The sequence below is a fragment of the Rhinoderma darwinii genome, chromosome 10 (genome assembly GCF_050947455.1).
Source record: "Rhinoderma darwinii isolate aRhiDar2 chromosome 10, aRhiDar2.hap1, whole genome shotgun sequence".
Taxonomy (NCBI): Eukaryota; Metazoa; Chordata; class Amphibia; order Anura; family Rhinodermatidae; genus Rhinoderma; species Rhinoderma darwinii.
The window spans coordinates 5,598,739-5,618,637 of record NC_134696.1 but is presented as its reverse complement, the minus strand read 5'-3'; the positions used below and the strand labels follow the sequence as shown (position 1 = coordinate 5,618,637).

Here is a 19,899-nt window from a genome sequence, read left to right as displayed (position 1 = left end):
AAGCCGATGTAGCGGTGTTTGGACCCATATACTTTCTATTGAGTCTGTACTCCGCTACATCGGCTTTCTGGCAAAAGCCGATCAGAAACCAAGCGGCTCAGCGCTCACACGAGCATTACTGCCACTTCGTTTTAGCGATCGGTGGGGGTCTCAGTGCTCGGACCCCCACCGATCAAATCTTCTGACATGTCAGAAGTTTGTTGAAAGTTTAGTTACCCTTTAAGACTATTTTCAAAGTTGCTATGTGTTGATTGCTTTTTGGGAAATACCATTTTACTACAACCATATTATTTCGCTTTGCTATCATGGATCCTGCTTTCACAGCGCAGGTGGTACACTGCAGTTACTGCTATAAAATCATTATAAATAAAATCTGAAGATAATGTAATTGTTCATTTGTACTAGACCTAATGCATACGGAAAGAAGAGAAGCTGCTGCAGGCTACAGAGGATATCATGTAAATAAAAGCATCATCCATGTGTTATCCCACAGTCCTGAAAGTTCACGCAGTCAAGAGTCATTGCTCATAAAGTATAGAACTTTTACCTGTGCGTTTTGGATCTGGATTGCTCCTTGTGGGATCGCTTGAGTTACTACTTGTCCCTGGGATGTTACCATTGTAACTGGTTGGTAAAGTGCACCCCCTACAAAACACAGGAGATCAGATATTAAGTGCGGAGCCCCAATGACAATCAGAGAAGACACAGCAGCAGAACACGTGTCAGCAGTAAGTTTACTTCTTACGAGTCTACAGCCGATCCTGCAGCATACAATATACATATATTACAATCTGAGTCATTATACAGCGCCACCTGTCCCTCAATTCCTAGTGAAGACGGGTTCACACCCTAAGTTGTATGATGGGAAATTTGCACAATTTATTTCACTTAAATCTCTCCATGTTTTCTATGACTTCTGGCATGGCATCAGTGGCTGGTAGGTCCAGAGATCTATAGAAATACTGATATACCTTAAAATATGAATATTTATGTCCCTAGAAATGACTGTTCATATAAGGTGGAGTAACGTTATAAATAAATTGCATTACTAGTCCAGCTACATTCCAGAGCTGCTGTGACAATACTGAAGGCTTCGGAGCTGAAATCTCTGAGCATACCTTGTTTGTTCTGTGTCTGTACAGAACTTATTCTGGTAGTGCTGTCTTTATACCTGTTGTTGTAAAGCCATCTGATGCAAGAAACAGTAACTGCCCCTTTATTATAGGAGCACAGCTCAGCTACTAGGGAGGTGTCTGTCCACAAGCTTGCTGACTGTTTCCAATAAAAAAAAACAAGAAGAAGCATCGTGACTGCAGCTCTTGAGTATAATACAGGATGTTACTCGGGACTTAAAAAAAAATCATTTTTTTCTTATTTTTGGTTGACATTTTGGGGACTTTAAAAAAACGTATTACTGGATTTATATAGAGTTAGGGTCTCAAGTTACAAGATTTGAAACGTACAATGCTCGTCCCGGAACCAACTTAAGGGACCATTGAACAGGCTGTAACTCAGGATCAGTACAGGATAAGTAATGTAATGTATGTACACAGTGACTACACCAGCAGAATAGTGAGTGCAGCTCTGGAGTATAATACAGGATGTAACTCAGGATCAGTACAGGATAAGTAATGTAATGTATGTACCCAGTGACTGCACCAGCAGAATAGTGAGTGCAGCTCTGGAGTATAATACTGGATATAACTCAGGATCAGTACAGGATAAGTAATGTAATGTATGTACCCAGTGACTCCACCAGCAGAATAGTGAGTGCAGCTCTGGAGTATAATACAGGATGTAACTCAGGATCAGTACAGGATAAGTAATGTAATGTATGTACCCAGTTACTTCACCAGCAGAATAGTGAGTGCAGCTCTGGAGTATAATATAGGATGTATGTAATGGCAGGAAGGAGGTGAAGGGAAAGTGAGCCCTAATCTACCCACCGCCCTGTCCCTGCCTACTTGCAACGACCCGCCCTAGGCGACGAGGTACAACTGGGCGGCGGTCCCTACGCTGTCTAAGTGCACAGGAAAACAAACAGGGAACATGCAAGGGAAGGGGCAGTAGCCACGGAACGCCACGAGGAAACGGAGCGGCGAACGGACAGTCAGGACCAGGACGAAGTGAGTACACCCAAGCGGGCAAGGAGACAGAAGCAAGCCAGGAGCAAAGCAAAGCAGGTCAAGCAGAACTGCAGCAAGGCAGAAGCACGGCAGAAGCAGGCTGGAGCAAGCAGCAGTGGGGCCAGGAATCCAAAAGAATTACAAGCACTGAGGGAGAGAACAGGGCAGGTAATAAAGGACAGGGGGCGGAGCTAACTCCGACAGACCAGGCCGCGATAGGCTCTCCCACTCCTGAGCCTGCCACCCTGGTTGGTGGGAGATGGTGTCAGTCGAACAGGTCTGGCCTCAGGTGTGGATTGATTAATCCCAGGAGTATACCTAGATGAAGTACCTGGCAGATCCCTAACAATGTAACTCAGGATCAGTACAGGATAAGTAATGTAATGTATGTACCCAGTGACTCCACCAGCAGAATAGTGAGTGCAGCTCTGGAGTATAATACAGGATGTAACTCAGGATGAGTACAGGATAAGTAATGTAATGTATGTACACAGTGACTCCACCAGCAGAATAGTGAGTGCAGCTCTGGAGTATAATACAGGATATAACTCAGGATCAGTACAGGATAAGTAATGTAATGTATGTACACAGTGACTCCACCAGCAGAATAGTGAGTGCAGCTCTGGATTATAATACGGGATGTCACTCAGGATCAGTACAGTATAAGTAATGTAATGTATGTACACAGTGACTCCACCAGCAGAATAGTGAGTGCAGCTCTGGAGTATAATACAGGATGTAACTCAGGATCAGTACAGGATAAGTAATGTAATGTATGTACCCAGTGACTGCACCAGCAGAATAGTGAGTGCAGCTCTGGAGTATAATACTGGATATAACTCAGGATCAGTACAGGATAAGTAATGTAATGTATGTACCCAGTGACTCCACCAGCAGAATAGTGAGTGCAGCTCTGGAGTATAATACAGGATGTAACTCAGGATCAGTACAGGATAAGTAATGTACTGTATGTACCCAGTGACTTCACCAGCAGAATAGTGAGTGCAGCTCTGGAGTATAATACAGGATGTAACTCAGGATCAGTACAGGATAAGTAATATAATGCATGTACACAGTGACTCCACCAGCAGAATAGTGAGTGCAGCTCTGGAGTATAATACAGGATGTAACTCAGGATCAGTACAGGATAAGTAATGTAATGTATGTACACAGTGACTCCACCAGCAGAATAGTGAGTGCAGCTCTGGAGTATAATACAGGATGTAACTCAGGATCAGTACAGGATAAGTAATATAATGTATGTACCCAGTGACTTCACCAGCAGAATAGTGAGTGCAGCTCTGGAGTATAATACAGGATGTAACTCAGGATCAGTACAGGATAAGTAATGTAATGTATGTACACAGTGACCCCACCAGCAGAATAGTGAGTGCATCCTGTATTGACTGTATGTATAAACTTGCTAAAATTGAGTTTAACAGTGGACATACCCTTTAGGCCGTGTTCACATGGAGGTTTTTTGCCACGGAAACCGCGGCAAAAATTGGCCGAAATTGACTCCCATTTATTTCAATGGGAGGTGGAGGCGTTTTTTTATCGTGAGCAAAAGAAAACGCTCACGGGAAAAAGAAGCAACATGCTCTATCTTGAGTCATTTTCCGCCTCAAAAATCCCATTGAAATCAATGGGAGACGGAAATAAACACGTGTTTTTGCCGCGATTTTTGACGCGTTTTTTTTACAAAACACGCTCACGGTTATTCCATTTTTCTGTTGAAGAGATAGCTAAAAAAAAGCCTAAAAAAACCGCAGCAAAAAACGCGTGTGGTGCAAAACCACTTAAGAAAAACTGGAGCTGATTTTTCCAGGCAGAATTTAAATGTAGAATTATCCCTGAAATCAAGAAGATTTAACAGAAAAATGAGGCAAATTGAAGATGTAGGGAGACTTGGCAGGGACCTAAACCGCAAATTTCTATTGTATTAATCATATATTTGTCAAAAAAAATTTAGGTGGAGAAATACTTTAAAGTAATTCAAGCATTAAAATATAATCCAGAAAACAACAGTCATAGTAAAGGATCACTTTTTCTAACACAACATTTTCTGGATGGTGGAGAAAGCGACTAAAACTAGAAAAATGATCTGTCAGATGTAATCTGTTTATGTCAGTAAAATTACATTAAAGAGGCTGTCACCAGATTATAAGTGCCCTGTCTCCTACATGATGTGATCGGCGCTGTAATGTAGAGAACAGTGGTCCTAGTAATAAAGAGGCTGTCACCAGATTATGTGTCCTGTCTCCTACATGATGTGATCGGCGCTGTAATGTAGATAACAGTGGTCCTAGTAATAAAGAGGCTGTCACCAGATTATAAGTGCCCTGTCTCCTACATGATGTGATCGGCGCTGTAATGTAGATAACAGTGGTCCTAGTAATAAAGAGGCTGTCACCAGATTATAAGTGCCCTGTCTCCTACATGATGTGATCGGCGCTGTAATGTAGATAACAGTGGTCCTAGTAATAAAGAGGCTGTCACCAGATTATAAGTGCCCTGTCTCCTACATAATGTGATCGGCCCTGTAATGTAGATAACAGTGGTCCTAGTAATAAAGAGGCTGTCACCAGATTATAAGCATCCTATCTCCTACATAATGTGATCGGCGCTGTAATGTAGATAACAGTGGTCCTAGTAATAAAGAGGCTGTCACCAGATTATAAGTGCCCTGTCTCCTACATGATGTGATCGGCGCTGTAATGTAGATAACAGTGGTCCTAGTAATAAAGAGGCTGTCACCAGATTATAAGTGCCCTGTCTCCTACATGATGTGATCGGCGCTGTAATGTAGATAACAGTGGTCCTAGTAATAAAGAGGCTGTCACCAGATTATAAGTGCCCTGTCTCCTACATAATGTGATCGGCGCTGTAATGTAGATAACAGTGGTCCTAGTAATAAAGAGGCTGTCACCAGATTATAAGTGTCCTATCTCCTACATAATGTGATCGGCGCTGTAATGTAGATTACAGCAGTATTTTTTATTTAGAAAAAACATCATTTTTCACCAAGTTATGACTGATTTTTAGCTTTATGCTAATGACTTTCTTAATGCCCAACTGGGTGTATTTTTACAAGTGGGTGTTGTAAAGAGAAGTGTATGACGCTGACCAATCAGTGACCAATCAGCGTCATACACTTCTCCCCATTTATGTACTCTGCACATAGTGATCCTGCGTTGTTCACTATGTGCTGTCTTATACTCACACATTAACGTTACTGAAGTGTCTTGACAGTGAATAGACATCACTATCAGCCAGGACGGGATGTCTATTCACAATCCCGACACTTTTGTGTGGGATTTACAGCACAGCAAGCGTAATCTCGCGAGATCATGCTGGAAATGACAGTTTACAGCGAGATCACGCTTGCTGTGCTATAAGTCCCACACAAACGTCCTAGCTGGAGGTGATGTCTATTCACTGTCAAGACACTTCAGTAACGCTAACGTCTGAGTATGTGACAGCACATAGTGAACAACGCAGGATCACTATGTGCAGAGTAAGATAATGGAGAGAAGTGTATGACACTGATTGGTCGCTGATTGGTCACTGATTGGTCAGCGTCATACACTTCTCTCCACAACGCCCACTTGGTCAAAAGTAAAAACACGCCCAGTTAGGCATTAAGAAAGTCATTAGCATAAATCTAAAATAGGTTATAACGTGGTGAAAATAGATCGTTTTTCTAAATAAAAAACACTGCTGTCACCTACATCACAGCGCCGATCACATTATGTAGGAGACAGGGCACTTATAATGGGGTGACAGAGCCTCTTTAACATCTATTTTGCCTTTTGCTCTGACGTCTAACTTTATTTTTCGATTATGCTTGGAAACTGTGTGTGACGCACAGGAATCTGCGCTGACAGAAACGATTGAGATATCAGCGTGCTGCAAAGATGACATATACAGGAGGTGGCCGCACAGTGTGATCCACCCCAGGGATATGTCATGTTATCGATTTTACCAGGCCGCATTTACTTTACATGACTCATAATCAAGTAGTAATTTCTATCTGCATAATGTAAAATGCGGAAAACAGAAAATCGCAATTCTGCAAAACAAAAATAAAAAAATGAAGACACAGTTGGTTTACACTTCTTCAATTGGGTTGTACAGAAGACGTAATGACTTCTGCCGGTATGTAAACAAAATGTGGGCTCGGAAGGGTTAAACTATTTCACTGGGGGATCCGGATCTCTCCCTCATGAATAATACATCCCCATCATGAGAGATTTGTGTTATTATACACAGGCGCCCTCCTCTCCTCTGAGAACACATCGCAATAAAGAACAAAAAAAACCACACATTACATGGAGCAGACACCACACACGATGCACAAGGCAAAGCAGAAAACAAAGTGGCTGCAGACCATATGAGACGCTGCATGGGGCAGGAGCGCTTACAGGGAGTCCGTCACCAGAGACTGGCCCATCAAAGCAGCCGCACAGTGACAGTGTAGCCTCTTCTGAATAGAACGCTGCTCTCACTCTTCAGCCGAGTGTCTCCGTTGCAGCGATAATAACTTTATTCTTTATATGCAAATTAGCTTTTTGGAGCAACGAGGACGTCGCCGCTGCTCCAAACTGCTCTACCGTCTACCCCCAGTCCAACCCTCCCTTCCTTATTTGATTGACAGGGCCGGGCAGTGTAGAAGCCGTGATCACGCCTGGCCCCGTATTCTCCTGAGCGTGCCCGCACCGTGGCTCCTTAATCGGCGCATGTGCAGTAGAGCTGATTCGACCGGTGAAAATTTAGTGCTTTACTGCGCATGCAACGATTCGGAAGCCGAGGCGTGGGCACGCACAGGAAGAATACGGGCCAGGCGTGATCATGGCTTCTACACTGCCTGGCCCTGTCAATCACAGAGGGAAGGGAGGGTCGGACTGGGGATAGACGGTAGAGCAGTTTGGAGCAGCAGTGACGTCCTTGTTGCTCCAAAAAGCTGAAAAATAAGAACAGCGTTATATTCAGGAGAGGCTACACTGTATCACTGTGCGGCTGATTTGATGGGCAAATTTCTGGTGACGGACTCCCCGAAACAGGGAAAACTTTCTAAGGTGAGATGGTGTTATTCACGCGCTCCATAGACGAGCGTCATAGCGTCAGTCACAGTCATCCCTACTCTGTTGGTTGGATGAAGTATCACTCACGTATCATCCGGGGCCAGTCAGGGATCAAACAAGTGATAACGGGGCCCCATATGTAAAACAGGAAAGAGGCCACACGCAGCAGCCTGGGGGGGGGGGGGGGTCCATGAAATCGTATGTGATTACTGAGTGATAGTTTGTCATGTAGAGAAGATTTTCTCTGTTCCCCGTAGTGTAATATGAATCATTTCAGTTTGCCATTTTCCCACCTGATACAACCTGCGAGGAGTTGACGGTTGTCATGGAGAGGCCGCTTTGCTGAAGTGCGGAGGACGGCACCACGATTCCTTGCGAGTTGTTGGATAAGCCAGACAGTGGGTTTGGGGAGTTCTGTAACAAATCCTGCAACGACAAACGACACAATTCAATGCTACAAATTCTGCACTGTGGACGGTGGCCCCCCTTATACCACTACCCCATTAAACCTTATAATAGAAACTCCAGCAGACACAAATATTTCAAGGCCATGCTCTCATTGAAAAAGTTTTTACTAACTTGAGGGTGTCAAAACATCACAGGGTGGATAAAACCTTGTTAGAATTAAATATCTCAGTAGCTTCAGGGCGGACAGCAAGAGACCTCACCCAAGTTTTTGAATGGACTTCCCTTTTAAAAGTTGATGCATACGCCCATATATAGTCATGGTAGAATTGTCCACTATTGACAATATAGAGGAGAGAAGTTCCTATAGAAAAAAATCTAATTGGGCCGTCCATGGTTCCAGGTTCTGACACCCTGGTGTTTATTATCCTCTTCAAACCTTTCCTATGACCCTTGGACCAGAGTCCTGCACAGGTTCTTGCCACCCAGTAGCAAAAGGAGAAGGGATCAACTAGGGCTGGACCCTCTTCATCCAGGGCCCCTAAATTAGCTGCATGGTCTGGTCTACGGTACGTAAACAAGAGGGATTACATTCAATTTCCTCAGAACGGAAGTTCCTAGTGACATTGTGGTCTTATTTCATTACTTTGCATATATGAAATGCCAATATCCTGTTCCGAAACAGAACACACGTCCATCCAACTGGCTGAGTAAATCTGCTGCTGCCCCAGAAACTAGATGACTTCAGGAAAAACATATCCGTCCAGGGACATCTTATTCATACACAGCGAGCAGGGCAGGACTCCAGAATGGGGAGGGCGCCAGAGAAAAATTGGCACGGTCACTATTCCATGTCTTTGGTCAAGCTGTAGGTCTCCAGGTCACCAAATTCTATCAGTCACCACCATCTGTTCCACAACACAAGCTGTGATTCCTTGTAGGTAATTACATTTCTTCGTGCCGATGGAAAAAGGTAACCACAGGCCGTGCATTTATTTAATAGACAGAACTAAGTCCTGAAAACTAATGCAAAGAAGTGGAAGTGTCAATAGCTACGGAGCAGAGTCCAGCAGACATTATTGTAGTTAAAAAATGGACTGATTGCTGTAGGTAACTCCTCGATTTTACACTTTACCCGAGTTCACGAATAGGCTCCCATTTGACAGGAAGTTGATTGTGCGCCAGACAGGCAGTAGCTGTCTGGCACCTACCATTGTCAGCCATATATTCTCTCCTTAGTGCCAGATCCTTTGTCAATTGGTCACCCAGGGGATTCTTCACTTACCTCACTAGCAATCAATCATAAGAAGAGAACCCTCCACCTCCCATCCCTCTCCGTACAGGTACTCTACCCGTCACTGACTTTATGCTGCCTATTACTGTTCATAGGGAGAAAGCAGTCAATCATTGGTGGCTGGGCAGGGGGGGAGCAGCATCTAATGAATACTCCGGACACCTCCTTCCTCCCAGCGGTCGCATCGTGCTGCAACATTCAAAATGTAAGTTTATCTTAAATCACTAAACTATCAGGCATGAAATCAGCGTCAGTCACTACTTTATGCTGTTCTCAGAAAGGGCAGCATAAAGTCAGCGACAGGTTATCTTTAAAGAATGTGAAACATGATTTGGTATCAGTGGGCAAGTGTTTATTTGCAATGTGTCAGGCAGAGCGGAGCCTTCATCCTCATATATTGTCTTGTGGCTGTCGCTCTATATGCGGGGTCCTGGGGCTGTCACTGCGCGGGTGCCCCGTGAACGTCACTATACGGGTGTCCGGTGAACGTCACTATACGGGTGTCCGGTGAACGTCACTATACGGGTGTCCAGTGAACGTCACTATACGGGTGTCCGGTGAACGTCACTATACGGGTGTCCGGTGAACGTCACTATACGGGTGTCCGGTGAACGTCACTATACGGGTGTCCGGTGAACGTCACTATACGGGTATCCCGTGAACGTCACTATACGGGTATCCCGTGAACGTCACTATACGGGTATCCCGTGAACGTCACTATACGGGTGTCCGGTGAACGTCACTATACGGGTGTCCGGTGAACGTCACTATACGGGTGTCCGGTCAACGTCACTATACGGGTGTCCCGTGAACGTCACTATACGGGTGTCCGGTGAACGTCACTAGACGGGTGTCCGGTGAACGTCACTAGACGGGTGTCCGGTGAACGTCACTAGACGGGTGTCCCGTGAACGTCACTAGACGGGTGTCCCGTGAACGTCACTATACGGGTATCCCGTGAACGTCACTATACGGGCATCCCGTGAACGTCACTATACGGGCGTCCCGTGAACGTCACTATACGGGTGTCCCGTGAACGTCACTATACGGGTGTCCCGTGAACGTCACTATACGGGTGTCCGGTGAACGTCTCTATACGGGTGTCCCATGAACGTCACTATACGGGTGTCCCATGAACGTCACTATACGGGTGTCCGGTGAACGTCACTATATGGGTGTCCCATGAACGTCACTATATGGGTGTCCCATGAACGTCACTATATGGGTGTCCGGTGAGTGTCAGTATATGTGTGTCCCATGAACGTCACTACACGGGTGTCCGGTGAACGTCACTACACGGGTGTCCGGTGAACGCCACTATACGGGTGTCCTGTAATTGTCAGTTTATGGGTGACAGCAGTTTGGAGATATGCAGCAGTGAGGGATTGAAGCACTAATAACAGGTAGAAGACAAGGTTCGGAACAATCCTTACGTTATTTGAGCTGCTACAAAATAAATTTTATTTTAAAACAAGCCCGAAGATTATTTTTACGGCAGATTCAGATCCATTATGAACCAAGTTGACTTGGATCATTGTAGAGAAGGAATGGGAACACATATTTATTTTCTGCCATGATCTGAGGCATTTGTGAAAAGTGAAGTCCTCGTTATGTGTCCTGACCACGGCTTTCTAATTAGATCAACAGTTAAAAAAATATATATTCACAACAGCCACAGGACGGCTTTACATCTCATTAACTTCTCACTTCCCATTTTCAGCAAAATTACTGATAAAAATGTGCATCTCCGTTTTCCTGAGCTCGCAGTCTCATCGCCTCATATCTAACATCTCTCTTGTCGCCCTGGATGCAAGTTGTTGCTATGACAACCCGCAATAATAGAAGCTAATAAATTACAAACGAGATGCTCGTTGAGCAATTATTGTCGTCCTTTATGCAAGTTTCTTGCTAATTTCGCTCATAAGGGAAACTGCAATAAGCAAGGAAGGGATAAGACGTCTATTTCCAGAGGATATTAGCAAACAAGAAAGAAACAAAACAAAAAAAAAATAATTCCATGCGTTCTCTCTACTGTTAAAACCAGTGACTAAGTGACCGTTATTCCAGGATGTCTAAATTAGATTTTTCACGCCATTATTTATTTGGATATTTTGAGGCGATCCTGGAAGTGAAGTTACAAATGTTAAGAAATTTTGCTCAGAATAAATGTATCTTTTCATGGAGATCACATCAAATATTCCAGATCTCATCGACTACCCCACCTCGTTCTGCTGCCAGCACATGCAATATTTAAATATTCTCTCCAGCTCATAAAATACATAAAACAAAAGCTGTTGGAAATGTGACAGCTGGATCAAGAGCCGGGAACGAGGGGACTGCGAGCGCTGCGGCAATCATTATACAAGCATCAGACGATGGTCAGTTCCACGGAAAGGACTGCAGAAATGCAGCACAGCGAAGCTGCATCTCATGCCTAATGCTGGAAAATCGGTGAAAGGTTCCGGGGTTCCAGCTTCGCTTCTATAATAGTGAACGGTATGTTCAGCAGTTACCGAATAAACATCTCTACATTCTGTTGACTGCACAGGGGAGACCAGAAATGTATCAATGAAGAGATTCAACTAAGAGTGCCCGTACATGCCGCAAGCGTGCCGAGAATGGCGTGCGTCACCTGTACAAGAGCACCGAAAACCACATTGTGTAAAATGTGTGCAGTTTTGGCATACGGCAAATATCGCAGAATGGCCACGGCGGGTACGGGCACCCCAAGGCCGGGTTTCCCACGTAGCGTAAACGCTACATTTACAGCGGCAGCAAAGTGGATGAGATTTGGAAAATCCCATGCCCACGCTGCGGAAGAAAAACGCAGCAAAAATGTTAATAAATTGACCTGCGGCGCAGAATTTAAATCCACAGCACGTCAATTTATGCTGCGTTTTCATTGCTTTTCTGTTGCGGGTTTTAACTATTGAATTCAATGGGGCGGCAAAACCCACAAAACAGAAAGCCGAGTGTTGCGACTTCTGTGACGGAATCGCAAATATCGCAACTCAGAATAAAGAATAAAAAACTTTATACTTACCCAGAGCTTCCCGCTTCTTCCTCCAGTCCGGCCTCCTGGGGTGACGTTTCATCCCATGTGACTGCTGCAGCCAATCACAGGCCAATCACAGGCTGCAGCAGTCACATGGACTGCAGCGTCATCCTGGGAGGCCGGATCGGACAGCAAAGGAGGGAGGCATCACCATGATAACTGCTGGGGGGGAGGGGGGGGCGAGTTTTTCTTTTTAATCACTGGAACAATTAGTCCGAAAAACTGCACCGGTTTTTCAGACGGAATGTGTTGCGGGTTCCAGGTTGGATACGCGGTGTAGTTTTACGCAGCGTATCCGACCCGTGGGAACCTGGCCTTACAGATATTATTAAATTATCGACACAGAATGTTGAACACAAAGGACCAAAAACACACACACACACACACATATATATATATATATATATATATATATATTTGTTTTTTTATATAGAGCGGATGAAGATGATACCAATTCGTTTTTCGTTTTTTTTTTTTGGTGGGAGAACAGATCCAAAATGAGAACAGCAGAACTGAGCCCATGACAGGGTCTACACTAGGGCTTCTCAAACTTTCTCTACCGGGGCCTCACCCGTCAGAAAATGGTGATGTCTGGGTCTCACAACCAGTAGTACAAATTCATCCAAAAATTTAAAATATTTCTCAATTTATGTTTTGTCTCCTGAATCCAGAAGAACATTAAAATAGGCACAAAATGAGTCAATTATGTTGGAAAACCAAATATTGCTGAAGTCAGAGAAGCCTATGATCGCTTCTGTGAAAGCTGCATCCCAGCTGGGCCTCCACAACAACTAGGGGGCGCCTCACAGTTTGACATGCACCGGTCTACACCAATCAGGACTCCCTGGAAGTCTGGGGTCTCTTCAGCAAAAGCTTAGAAATAGCAAACTGATATAAGCGTGCTCACAGACGCTCGGCACGGGGCAGGCAAAGCAGTCAACAAATCAAAGCCAGAATATAGAATTCCAGGATTATCTTTACCGGCCCCTACACCGAGCCTCATGGAGGAAGGAATGTGGGATTTAAAGTTTTGCCCTATATACCATGTTCATGTAGGAACGCTGACGATGCAAATATTGGTCTTGATTGGCAGCAAATCAAAAACCCATAAACAGAAGAGGTTCTCTGACCTGTGTGTGAATGCTGTTGGATGGCTGGTTAGGGGAGTAGGGTCCACCCAAGTCGTTCCTGAGCAGATTATCACTGTGCATTTTCGTCTTCAGGCAGGTGATGTAGCGGTTGCAAAAATCCTTGCACAATTCATTTACTTTCTCCAATTCCAGCAGATGGATTCTCAGGACCTGGATCGCCTTCACCATCTGAAAAAGCCAAATGACTCCATGATACACGTGATCAGCACGGATATATTCATGTAAACTGTTCTGTACTACGCGCTCACCGCAGAGACATTGTAGAAACTTATATATTTAGTGTGGACTGCCTTTCAGAATATATTATAATATTATATTAGGGAATTCTTAGCGAAGTAAAAGGTTTACAGCAATTCGCTATATAAACCTATTACCTGAATCATTTCGGGTAATGGGAACACCCAACTCCCCTCGCCTTCTGTCCACTGCACCATCGGCAGACTGGAGCCAGCGCCTGTATATTCTGGATGGAGCGAGGATGACCATCAGGCCTTCTCCTCTCTGCATTGATGTTGACGGTGTCAGACGAGGACGATCCAATTTCCCCATGACTGCTCTCCTCTATTGGGTGAGCCATTTGGGTAACGTTAGGAAACCACATACAAATGTATAGGCTCCGTGCTACTCAAAGATCTTTGTATGTAGCAGCGCCCACATGTCCATTCCCTTTAGGCAATCAGTGGTCTCAAAGGCCCCATGCACACAACCGTATCATTTGTCCGCAATTACGGACCAATTCATTTCTATTGACCGTGGACACCTTCACGTATTTTTGCGGGAAGGCGTCCGGGCCATAGAAAGCCTCCGAAAAAGATAGGACATGTCCTACCTTTTGCTTCTTACGGTCTGTGCTCCCGTACTTTGTATGGGAGCGCGGGCCGAAAATGCGGGTCGCTCTCCACTGCCGTCTGGTCGTACCTGCAATGACAGGCAGTGATTACCGGCACGGGCGTGTGCATGAGGCCTAATCAGTGTCTTCAGCTGTTACTGAACTACAACTCCAATCATGGGTTGGCAGCAAAAGCTGGAGAGGCAAAGCTTAAAGACCGCTGTCCCAGAATACTCGAAAAAGTTCACCAAAAGCCCTTCACTGTATATGCAGCAGAAACGTGGTCACGAGGACTTTAAACATCGCCTCGACCCACCACGAAGAGAACCCCCTGAAAAGCAGACATAGAGGTCACTTGGTCTTTGGCCAGAGCTGCGCACAGCAGTGAATTTGTTTAGTGCTACAGATTCAACGAACGGACAGGACCTGAAAATGCACGCGAGAAATATTGCAAATGAAGAAACGGCTTCGCGAATGTGCAGGATCATTTCAGTTAGCAGAATGCAAACCTGAGCCAGAAAACCAGTGAGGGCGTAGTCACACGACGCGGTCAATTTGCAAAAATGTTTAAGGGCCTGTTCACATCACCGTTTGCTTTCCGTTCCGGGGTTCCGTCTGAGTTTTCTGTCGGGTGAACCCCGCAACGGAAAGTGAAACCACAGCTTCCGTTTCAGTCACCATTGATATCAATGGTGACGGAAACATTGCTAATGGTTTCCGTTCGTCACCGTTCCGGAAGATTTCTGTTATTCCGATGGAATCCATAGCGCAGTCGACTCCGCTATTCATTCCGTCGTTAAAACGGAAACCAGCCGGAATGGTGACGAATGGAAACCATTAGCGATGTTTCCGTCACCATTGATATCAATGGTGATGCAAACGGATTCACTTTCACTTGCGGGGTTCACCCGACGGAACGCCGGAACGGAAAGCGAACGGTGATGTGAACAGGCCCTTATTTGCGCGTGATGCGTTTACATACCCATAGGGTACATTTACATAAGGGCCTGTTCACATCACCGTTCGCTTTCTGTTCCGGGGTTCCGTCAGAGGTTTCCGTCGGGTGAACCCCACAACGGAAAGCGAATGGTGATGTGAACAGGCCCTTAGTTGTTTTTGTTGCATTTTTGGTTTTTGTTTTTACAAAAAATGCCATGCTTGGGCAGCGATTACAAAATTTGATCTAAAAAACAACGCAACAAAAAACACAAAAACTCTCCACACACACACACACACACACACACACAAAAAAGAATGAATTTACAAGAGACTTTTTTTTGCAGTTTTTTATGGCTGATATGACGACCCCTTCATGGATGTATCGCTGTTCCATGTTATTTAATTGCATGCAGGAGTCGCCTCCGACGGAATAATAACCCTGATAAAGCGAGAGATGCGGCAGATTTCTATGTCAGTGTAAAGGAGCGAGGACGGAGAGAGATCCATCTATACGTACAGACACACAATGACATAAATCTCTCAATTATCTCAGATCATTTGTTCAGCTCTCATTTATGTCGCTGCCTGGCCAAGCAGTATATCTGTCCCCCTGAAGAGTTACAGGCCACCGAAAGACGTGCGCAGGATTGTAAAAAACACAGATGCTGAATTAATTGACTGCGTGGCACTCGGCGGCTGATTGAGTTGATAATGGCAAGATCTGACCTTTTTCTATTTTCTAATTATGTGCATCTCGGCTGTGAGGAATACATGATTTCTCTTCTAATGATGGCTAATGTCGCTGGCCTTTTCATCATCTCTACGCCAGAACAATTTCTCTGGATTTACATTGCAGGAGGAGAGGTAGAACATAAGGTGGCAATATGAATTCGCATACTGGGGGGAGAGAGACGTTTCCGGTCAGTAAAAAAAGCAAGTCGTAATACTGGGCATAAACGGTCGGCCGAACGAAAGGTCAGTGCGTGAGATGCATCAAGGCCTCAGCTGGTAGCCAACGTTTAGCGCCTGAGTGAACCTCAAACTTTGAAAACTTTGACGCTCATTTAGACCGTCTAACACTCCTGGTTTGTGGGTGCGGGGGGGGGGGGTTCTATAATATAGGCGTCCTGTGCACTACGTATGTCGCTGTTCAGACATAACCTTTATCATCTGGCCCTAGTATCGGCACTCATTTATTTCCTATGGGACACATTACTCATATTTATCTAAGGTCCCATGCACACGACCGTAAAAAAACTCCGGAAATGTGGACCGCAATACAGTCCGCAATTACGGATCTGCCCGGTCCTATTGGCCGCGGACACCTTTCTGTAGCGCCATACCGGGAAATACGGAGCATGTCCTACTTTTCTGATTTTACGGGCCGTGCTCCAATACTTTGTATGGGAGCACGGCACGAAAATGCGGCGTGCGGCCCGTCGGCGGCTGGCTGTGTCCGCATTCGCGGGCTGTGATTACGGGCACGGCCGTGTGCATGAGGCCTAAGTCAGTCAAGCCTGCGCTGAGGTGGTGATACGGCCTCTCATAAGGGGTCAGCAGGACTATACATGTGACCGTTGTGGGGCCCTGGTACAGATTTTCCATTAGGAGCCACAAGCTAGGCTTTTATATTGCTCTGGTGGATACCTGGTGCCTCCGCACTAGATCTCAAGCCCAAATTACTGCTGCTCCTTAGGAAAGGAGACGTCTCGGAGACAGAAGTTCCATCATCCTTCCTCAGACATTTGTAGGATCATTGATTACGGAAGCGTGGCAGGTACTAAAACGCGGGTGCCGGAGCGCGCACATGAACTCATTGAGATTTGTAATGTGGCCTGCGTTGTACACTGAGAATTACTGGATGGTTGTCGAAGAGCCAGCAGCAAATGTTTATCCAATAAATCACAAGCCGGCTGCTGAGTGTAACGTGCGCTCCATCCAAACCATGTGGAGACTCACAAGTATGAAGTGGTTTTGCATGGAGAAAAGGGGTCAATACTTAACCCCAGGTTAATCTTATTACATTACTTTTTGGAGTCCCCATCCGGCTACTGAAAAGATACTTGATCAAATATATCAAATAAACTGTGCCGGTGTATAACCGCGCTAACCTGGTCACAGATACTTGTTGGCCGGTCTCACCAATTGTAACAGGATTCACCGACAACCTAATACGTGTGGGGGAAAGATCATCTCTAACAGGTCGCATTGTAACCTATTAAGCAAAGAAAGCGCCAGCCATTGTGTAGTATATAGGTTTTAAAGGCGCAGTATAGAAATGTTGCACTCACATGGGGTAAAATGTAATCCTCAGTCGTTGGACCTGGGATCGTCCTCCCCGTCCGTGGTCGGTAAATAGTTTACCATTCACTCCTGATGAAGCAGAGATCACCTGCGAAACGTTTCACTCCTGGTTTTATATATGGTCTTACTTATGTATTTTACCAGTCTTTTGACTAAAACTTGAAAAAATGAAAAGTAACTTTTTGACCTGATACTGAGGCCGGGTCTGTTATTTGTTCACGGACACACAAAGCCTTACTGATCTATAGGATCACTTCATCAGCACGACCTGCGATACAACGGGATTACCGGAGGACTATTTACAGACTACAGACAGGCAGGACGACCCCGGTCCAACAACTGAGGATTACATTTTACCCCATATGAGTACAGCATTTCTATACTGCGCCTTTAAATCCTATATACTACACAATGGCGCGGGCTCTCATTGCTTAAAGGGGTTTTCCACTTTCTGACAACTGATGACCTATCCACCGGATAGGTCATTAGTACATGATCTGTGGGGGTCCGACACATGAACCCCGAACAGATCAGCTGGTCTGTTGCCTTTGTGCACCGGACGTACAAGCCGGAAGCAGTTAGCTCTGGCCATGGAAGAGCGGCCGAGCTGAAGTACTGTATTCAAGTGAATAGGAGAAGACCTGCAATTCTGTAGCACGGCCACTATGTTATGTACGGAGCCCTTCAGGCTCCGTACATCACATTGTGTGCCATAACATCTGGTGCCCGCAGTCCGGTGCGGGGTCCGGGTGTTGGATCCGCACCGATGATGTACTGATGACCTATCCGGCGGATAGGTCATCAGTTGTCAGAACGTGGACAACCCCTTTAATACATTTTAGATATACTGAGGAAATACCGAATTTTCCTTGCACCACCAGCCTGTTATATAGTGAGAGCCCGTCTACAAAAATGAATCACACTACCCCACCCAACGAGAGAGAACGGAAATAGGTCGACACACCTTTACCAAACGATGGATTTTAACCGGTCAGATCCTTTGTTTCCCATGGAAGATAAGCATCACCTGAGGTGTATGTGACACGCTTATCCCATTCCGCAGGGGTTGAGGGACCTTATCTGTTCAGTTGACAGCGATCCTATGTGTTAGATCAGGATAGGCTTTGTAGCTGCTATGGGGCCTGTGGCCAGATGTAATTGAAAAGGGACTACAAGTCCTAGGATGGAGGGATGTGGTGGCATGAACCATGTACGAAGGAAGGGGGGTGTTTTACGTCTTCCTCTGTGGCCCCCTCTAGCAATCACAACAAGTTTTGCAGAGTAAAGGTAATTGTGAAAGTTTTCATACCCTGCGCCAGTAAAAAGCACTCACTGGGTATTATACACACAATTGTGAATTACAGATGTGCAATGATGGTAGGTGTAGTCCTTCAATAAATAAAGGCATATATTTGGAAAGCTGCGCGGTGCTTCATGTATATCTGTATACCGTACCTAACAAATAGACAGTTTTTCATGTTGGATATCGGAGTAGTCCGGGGTCTGGCGTCGGGTCTGCATGGATTTCTTCCTGTGCGACAGCAAACAAAACTTTTTCTCCCTCTCGGAGTTCCTTCCCCTTCCTCATTATTACTTTCCCTCTGACAATAAATAGATTCCGTGCCCTTTAAAATCCAATCCTCCTTAAAATGATCACAGCGATGCTCGTGAAGGGGAAGTCAGGACCATTAACATTTAGCCAAACAACAAATAAAAACTAGTGACCGCTGAATGGCCGTGACTTTTTAAGACAAAGAGCTCAATTACGACGTGTTCATTTGGAAATTTTTCTTCTCATTAATAACTTTGTGCACAACGTACGCGGCAGCATCAACGCAGGAATCACGGCCATCGATCGGAAAATCTATTTGTTCCATAATTGTCTTACGTTGTGATGGTGTCAGGGCCAAACGAACGGTATCCGGATATTTGGTCGGGATCCAGAACTTCCCAGCAACATCGAACAATCACATACGACGACGCCGGCCTGTATCACAGAGGTGTCCAATATTTCTCTTTAAAAACAAAATGTGGGAGGGATCCTCCAGCTCACCTTGGTATAGATTTTCACTGCGCTCTGCGCCTGGATCTCCGTGATGGCTCATGGTATTGTAGACAGGAAAAAAGCGGACAAAAGTCGATGGTCCAGTGCAGTCAAGTTTAAAACAGAACGAAGGTTCCAATTTAATTTGGATAGTAAAAACAAGATCATTCCCGAATGCAAGGGTGAAAATGTAGGTAAGATGCCTACGCGTTTCAGACGTATATCACGTCCTTCCTCATGGCTTTAATGCTAGCATTAAAGCCATGGGGAAGGACGTGGCATACATCTGAAACGCGTAGGCATCTTACCTACATTTTCACCCTTGCATTCGGGAATGATCTTGTTTTTACTATCCAAATATTTCTCTTTATCAGACTCCCAACCTGACATTTATCCCACACCTTCCCCTGCCATCACCAGACTGATACCACCATGCACTGATGTCAGCTACCCGCCAAGTGTTTACCACCAGCCGTTCACCAACAAATGAATTCCTGCCGCTATGTATTGCCAGAAACGCACTGTATATCATCCAAGAGTCAAATGCTGCAACCATGGACAGCCTTCACCCAGCAGTCAACAGCTGGCACAATATACTGTCAATAGCCAACCGCTGGCACTGGGCACCCATATCACCCAATAGTGCAGTGCTAGGACTATGTTCCGAC

General features: G+C 45.3%; 1 protein-coding gene across 8 annotated transcripts in view; it reads right to left on the bottom strand.

The window, feature by feature from the left end:
- PKNOX2 (PBX/knotted 1 homeobox 2) overlaps positions 1-19,899 on the bottom strand; it is a 311,562-nt gene that overhangs the window by 17,767 nt on the left and 273,896 nt on the right. For all 8 annotated transcript variants that reach the window (XM_075839218.1, XM_075839224.1, XM_075839221.1 and 5 more), the window contains 3 exons: positions 13,095-13,283; positions 7,504-7,636; positions 548-645 (listed from right to left, as the gene is read on the bottom strand). In XM_075839218.1, the coding sequence (XP_075695333.1) occupies positions 548-645; positions 7,504-7,636; positions 13,095-13,283 (420 nt within the window). The remainder of the gene's footprint in view (positions 1-547; positions 646-7,503; positions 7,637-13,094; positions 13,284-19,899) is intronic.